At 35.6% G+C, this 7,172-nt stretch overlaps 1 protein-coding gene across 1 annotated transcript in view; it reads right to left on the bottom strand.

The window, feature by feature from the left end:
• Window positions 1-7,172, bottom strand: part of LOC107696700 (protein strawberry notch homolog 2-like) — a 48,406-nt gene that overhangs the window by 23,853 nt on the left and 17,381 nt on the right. Inside the window, exons 9-18 of the mRNA XM_016497168.1 lie at window positions 5,355-5,488; window positions 5,164-5,254; window positions 3,821-3,964; window positions 3,412-3,529; window positions 2,260-2,365; window positions 2,013-2,166; window positions 1,750-1,926; window positions 906-1,003; window positions 608-690; window positions 317-495 (exon numbers count right to left, since the gene is read on the bottom strand). Of these exons, the coding sequence (XP_016352654.1) occupies window positions 317-495; window positions 608-690; window positions 906-1,003; window positions 1,750-1,926; window positions 2,013-2,166; window positions 2,260-2,365; window positions 3,412-3,529; window positions 3,821-3,964; window positions 5,164-5,254; window positions 5,355-5,488 (1,284 nt within the window). The remainder of the gene's footprint in view (window positions 1-316; window positions 496-607; window positions 691-905; window positions 1,004-1,749; window positions 1,927-2,012; window positions 2,167-2,259; window positions 2,366-3,411; window positions 3,530-3,820; window positions 3,965-5,163; window positions 5,255-5,354; window positions 5,489-7,172) is intronic.

Genomic DNA, 7,172 nt, shown 5'->3' on the forward strand with positions numbered 1-7,172 from the left:
CCCATCCCACTGCATCTCATGTTTTTAAATGAAAAATGTACTCTGCGTGATTAGCTTTCCGCCCTTTGTATTAAACTATACATACATGAAGCTGTTTTGTTTATAGTTGTTTAAGCAACTTAATTATAATTTAGTAATATTTTGCTCGATGCGCCCTCTTGTGGCCTCAGAAGAGAAGCCAAAAGCTTTTCTTCATCCTGTGCAGCCCTAAGTGTGAGCTACATTTGCACTCTGTCAGCGTTTCATTTCCTGAATGAACAGGAAGGCATGAGCAAATTCTTCTGAAAAACAGTTGCATTTATGTCAACCTACCAGCAGGTCCATTGATGTGGTTCACGAAAATCACATCATCACTGTCCTGTAGTGAATCAGGGGAGGAGTTAGAGTCGCTGTCAATCTCATCCGAGTCAGAGTCAGAGTCATCGCTGATTTTAATAACCCCGCCCACTTCCACACAGTGCTTTGGAAATTTTGAAGTCCGGCCTCTGGGTTTTCCTTCAGAAGGCAAAGAATTGCTTTCAGAAAGATTCATGATGCACAAAAACCCACAGACCCAAACCCCAGAGACAGAATAATGCTTGATACAGCACAAGACGATGTGACTCACGTTTCCTCTTGCTTGCGGCGCTTTTCTCTCTTTTAGGTTTCTGTGTTGGAAAGTGTTTCTGAACTAATGACTGGAAAACACCCCTACAGGACAAAACCCACAAATCTCAATCCAGGTCACCTACAGTGACACATAACCACAGAGCTATTTACCCTTTATATTGATTATTATAAGGTTCTCTGGAATACTTGATTCTGATTGGTCTACTGGTGATTTGTGGGAGATTTCAGTCTTTCCCCAATGAAGAAGACAGACGTTGCACTAGTTGCCCGTGGGAAATGGACTTTGAGACACTCACTCAGCAGCGGAGACGAATCTGTCCAGGTGTCCGTCGTTCTCGTCCAGGAGCTCTCGAGTACGAGCCTCTCCAGTGGACTGCAGGCCAATCACGATGCACTGTTTGAAATGACACGGAGAGTGGGCGGAGCCACATTTAGCACAATTAGTGAAACACTTAATACAGGGCTCCCACAATGAAGTTAACCTTCCAGTCATCTGTGATTACTGGGAAGGGCTGCATGATTTGCACGGGGAAAAAGAAAGTTTGTATTTTATTTAATTTTTTAATGCCAGCAAGGCTAGCTTGATGGCAAAAACTAATTAAATAACGTAACATACAATAGACAAGAAACTATATAAGACATTTAAGGTTAATACTATAAAAAAATCTAAAATACATTTAGGTGATTTTTAAATAGTTTGTTCCTGATAAAAATTGCATCTCTCATGTAAAAGTGCCAGGTTTGCTGTGCTTATTTGTTTGGCCAGAAATTGTGTGATTACATACTGATAAGACTATAAAATGGCAACAATAATAATAGTAAATTATTATCATTATTATTATTATTATTATATATTGAAATGACTATAAAACAACAATAATAGCAATTATTATATTATTACTAAATGTTAAAAAAAAAAAAGTAGACAATAAGAAATATCACTGTAATATTTTATATATTACTATCATAATATGTAATATCTTTTTATCTATATATATATATATATACACATATATACACATTTTTTTAATAGTACAGCTATAAAATTACTAATATTTATGGGGTAAGGATAAGGATATCCAAAACCCAGTAAAACCTCTTCTTAACGAGCAAAGGCACAAATCTTAATCACTGACTCACCTTGCCGTGCTGCATCTCAGTATGAGCGAGATCAACCAGTCGACGGACTTTAGCGGCGATGCAGAGGTACTTAAAAAACCTCTGGTGTGATGCCCAGAACTGACCCCACAGAGACTTACGGGAGGCCAGACCCAGCGTATCCGCAGCTCTGGTGAACAGCTCGAGAGCCTCGGCCCACTAGACAGAGAAAGAAACATTTTAACTACTGCTTCATACATTATTTGGGACAAAGTGATTCGACACAACACAAGTGTTTCTCTCACCAGTCTAGCTGCTTTGTTGTAGACCAGTTTGAACTCTTCGTCCAGTGTAATCTCCTCTATGCGGAAGGACACGCCGGAAAAGCTCAGCTGCCGTGCGATGTACATGCCACTCACTTTCATATCCATTGCAACAATCTCCATGGCGCCAACACCCCTGGAACATGAACATGAGTAAATGTTTATGAGAGAATATGAAGATTTTCATCAGATAAAACAGACCATTGTGATCCTGAGCATGAACTCTGACCTCTTCTCAATAGCATGCAGGAAGTCATCAAACGCCCTGAACGGCGTTCCTTGCCCCCAGATCCCCAGTCGGCTCATGTATATCATATTCTTTGGCTCAGACGCACCTGGAGAATGAGAATGAAGGCAGAAAAATCAGGTCTCATTAATCCACAAAGACCAATAGCTCAGAATGCATGAAACCATAATGAACCATTTTTAAGGGGATTTGGCAACGGTTTTCTTTGGAAAATAACCAATCATCCAAATCAAAAAGAACTAAACATAAAAAAAAAAACCTTTGTAACTTAAAAAAAAAAAAAAAATTAACTGAAATAAAATACAATATTTATTAATACTTATTTTATTTCAGCTAGTTGTCAAGCAACATTTTTCATTTTCATTTAGTTAAACTTAATGTACTAACATACCTAAAACTACAAATTTATAAAAAGTATATAGACATATGTAATACTAAAACTAACAAAAAAGAAAAAAAAATATATATTAAAATGAAAATATAAAATATAAAACTATGCACACCAAGGCTGCATTTATTTGCTTAAAAAAAACAGTAAAAAATTACAATATTGTGAAATATTGTTACAATTTTCATTTTTTTCTATTTGAATATATTTGAAAATAATGTCAATTATTTAAAGTAATTTATTCCTGTGACAGCAAAGCTGAATATAAAAAGCTTTAAGATTTATTAAATTAACCCTTTTAACGCATTAAATTGATCAAAAGTGACAGTAAAGGCATTTATAATAATGTTACAAAAGATTTCTATTTCAAATAAATGCTGTTCTTTTGAACTTTCTATTTATCAAAGAATCCTGAAAATAAAATGTATCACCGTTTCCAGAAAAATATTGGGCTGTTTTCAACATTGATAATAATCAGAAATGTTTCTTGAGCAGCAAATCAGCATATTAGACTGATTTCTGAAGATCATGTGACACTGAAGACTGGAGTCATGATGCTGAAAATACAGCTGCGCATCACAGGAATAAATTATATTTTACTATATAGTCAAATAGAAAGACGTTATTTTAAATTGTAATAATATTCCACAATACTGTTTTTGCTGTATTTTGGATCAAATAAATGTAGCCTTGATGAGCAGAAGAGACTTCTTCAAAAAACATTAAAAACTATTAGAAACACCCACCTGTGGCACTAGCATACACCACTCTCGCCCGGGGCAGTTTGCTCTGCAAGTCCAGGACTGCTTTACCCATCTTGGTGGAGGTCGCATTTTTAGCCTTATGGCACTCGTCAAACACAATCTAAGGTTAAAGGTCAAGGGTCAACAGCACTGTTACAATACTTTTGTTCATGCATATTAAGAGTTAATTAGTATTCAGCAACTTGAGGTGCTCTGATGAATAACAGTGTGCACTATGATTCTAAACAGAGGTTAGCCAATCATAACAGAGATCATCTGCATATTGTGTTATACATAAGTCTTAAAGGTACAGAAGCAAAAACAACAAGCAACCTTATAATTTCCAGTAACAACCTAAAGTCATTACTTTCTAAAAGATGCATGCATGCACACTCTCGGAAGTGAAGGATACGACTCCGTCAAAGTTGGGTTTGCACCAGTCCAGGATCTGTTTGAGTCTGGTGCGGTGCTGCCCACCGGCCTGGCTCTCTCCAATCAGCGCTGAGTATGTGGCGAATAAAACACCCTCTGAGGTAGCCGTATCTCCGTATTTAATCTGCATGAAAGAGGAAAAGCAGACATAGACATTTAATGACCCAACAAGAAATAATTAACAAGACTGAAACAAAGTCTCAGTTGCTACCAACTAGAGTGCAAGAGAGCAAAACAAGACGTTTACTGTAATGAAGTAGACATAAAAGTAGATTTTTTTTTTTATATTACTAGTTCACACAAATATAAATGTTTCAGCTGACTTACAGTTTTATTCCAGTAAATTGGAGTAAATGAAAACTTTGCACAAAACACATGCTAATGCATTCAGCAGAAAACAAGACATTGGCTCTTGTGATTGTGATGTTCTCATTGGATACTTTAATATTTACGGGAGTATTTGTAATACCTTATTTGTAACTTTATGGCTACTGTCTAACAGCATCACAAACATTTCTGTCTGCTGAAGCCCTTTGACATAAAATTCACTTGAAGTCCTTCTGAGATTTTAAGTTAATATTTCAACTATTTAACCATATATTTGCAGGTTCAAGGCAGTGTTGTTAACTGAAACCACAACGAACACTATTAAAAATAAGTGTCATTAACTTAAATATAGCTGAAATAAAAAAATAAGTAGATTAAAAATAAAAACAAAAATTACAAATGTTGCCTTGGCAACTAAGTGAAATAAATTAAGTATTAAAATGACAAACTAAAACTGAAATAAAAATAAATTAAAGCTAACTAGAAATATTTAAATATTTAAGAAATACATAAAATAATTTAAAAAATAACAAAAGCACATAAAATTGCTAAAACTAAATTAAAATGAAAACTGAAGAAAATATATATAATTATAGTTACAGTTATACATAATTATAACTATAATTATAATTATAGTTATATAATTAAAGCTGATGGTCACATAAAATGCAGGTAAACTAATAAAATATTTTTTCACTATTCTCCTGTATTTTTATCCTGTTATTAATGTAAAAGTTTTTTTTTTGTAAAAAAAACAAAACTTCTTAATATTTAAAAAAAATTAAATAAAATATGAATAAAATAAAGTATTTTTAGCAAGCATTACTTTTCGGTTGTTTTAATTTTTTAATTATGTAAATTTTACATTGTTAATATTTAATTATTTGTTTTTCATCAGCTCACAAAGCCTATTTAGATCCATCACGTTTGGAAAACCCTGATCTAATATGTACAATATAGATGGAAAAAAAAGCAGTGACAAGTCAGTTCTCAAACCTTATTTAAAGCAAACACAGGGATGTTGGAAGCGTCGATGTCTTTGAGATCTCTCTCAGCATCGTACTTCAGGTCATTTGACACACTGAACCTAAAACAGAGCAGATTCCCAGAAAAAGATCCCTCTGTTAGATGAACAGTCAAATGAGTTTGACTGAACATGAGCGTTAGAGATGCATGCAGGTGTTTACCATAGCGCTCTCTTCCGTCCCTTTAAGAAATTCTCCAGTATGATTCCGGCCACAGTGCGGCCCTTCCCAACGCCGGCTCCATCTCCGATCAGAAACCCCGCCCGCTGACCGTTCTGAAGAATCACCTCGTGTTGCTGAAGAACACCAGCACAAAGGCGATTTTATACATTCTAGGGCTGGGCGACTTTTCTGATTTTATCGATTAATTCGAATTTAATGTTTTGCCACGATTTTATTTTTTAGAAATCGAGAAATCGAGGAATTTTGAATGGACATATTTAGGGCTGCCCCCTAATAGTCGACTAACCGTTAGTCGACCAAAATTGTATTAGTCGCTTAGAAAATAAAAAATCCACAGTTGAAGTCACGCAGTTCATGACAGATCATTAATGGCTGGTCTTTGTGGTAATACAGTACATCGGGCAGGACATCCAATCATTCATCGACCTCAAATATGGCTTATCATCTGAAATATGTAAGTAGCAGAAACTTTACATGGCCGCTCAATCTAATGTTATCCTAGAGAAGTGTGCACTATTGAAGTGGAATATAGAAGTGCGCTCACTGCAGGACAGATGAAGGCACCGGTGCGCTCGCTTGCTCTTAAAATACTCCCACATTTTTGCTCATACAGATAAGAGATTCAAAATACATCTTTTGAATCTGTAAAGACTCTACGTTTATTTGTGTGCACTCACAATAACAACAAAACATTGCGCTTTTGTAAAATAATAAAAGCAAACAGGATGCGCTTTCTGCCGTCTCGGTCTCCGTGAACTTGAGCGCGAAACTCCGTGTATGCTTGCCTTACAGATATGAAAAACATAGCGAAATATCTACTTTCAAATGAACCGATTCAAATGGAAAACAAATAGGCCTATTCTCAGATTATGTAATCCCCGTATGAAACATGCATCATACTCCACTACTGCAGAGATGACGAGTCAGTGTCGCCAACTTCATCACTTAAGCTGAAAACAAAGATATCACTAGTTTATTAATACATTTTTAAAATGTTAATGCAGCCTCCTTACTGTTTTTCCCTGAGACATTCATAATCATTACTTATGCTGGTGTGCTGTGGCAAGCTTTATGCATGTGCTTGAGGCAATTAAAGGCGCCATTTAAATGGTTTATTAATAAATGCGCGATTAGTCGACTAATGCTTCAAATGAACGACTACTAGTCGACCAGAAAAATCCTTAGTCGAGGGCAGCCCTAGACATATTACCAAACGTTAGAATTAGACACTTTGACAATGTCAATGATAACAGTAAAGAGAAAAAAACGATCCAACCGCATGTCGGCGCACGTGATTAACCGCTCACATGTGAGGTGTTCATATCGCTAGGTGCCATTCACACAGAATGCGTTTTTGTGTTGACAAAGGTGCGACGCGGGCAGTGGAATAGGAAAAACATGCAAGAAGATGGGAGTGAACTTCTTTTAACTTGAGTGCCGCGTTTTTAGACTGCCGTTTCATGCATGAGACGTGAGCGCAACAGCCAAACATGTCCATGTTTACATAGAAAAAACAATGGAAAACAGCTTAATCTAATAAAAAACCTGTAACAACTACTGCATGTCTGATATTTCATGTTTGCATCATGGTGACAAGCTGAAAGCTGCTGTTTTTACCGAACATTTATAGTTAATAATAGTCTACTGGTGTTATACCTTCAGTAATTTTGAATTTGAATTACCTTGACTTTTGAAATTGTTTTTAAAAAGCATTTTCCTCGTATCATTTCTGAACATATAATATGTATAAGACAAGTTTGTACAAGATGTAGTTGTAGTTCATGCATCTTTTCTGCA

Source organism: Sinocyclocheilus anshuiensis, unplaced genomic scaffold (genome assembly GCF_001515605.1).
Source record: "Sinocyclocheilus anshuiensis isolate Anshui unplaced genomic scaffold, SAMN03320099.WGS_v1.1 scaffold217, whole genome shotgun sequence".
NCBI classification, from domain to species: Eukaryota; Metazoa; Chordata; class Actinopteri; order Cypriniformes; family Cyprinidae; genus Sinocyclocheilus; species Sinocyclocheilus anshuiensis.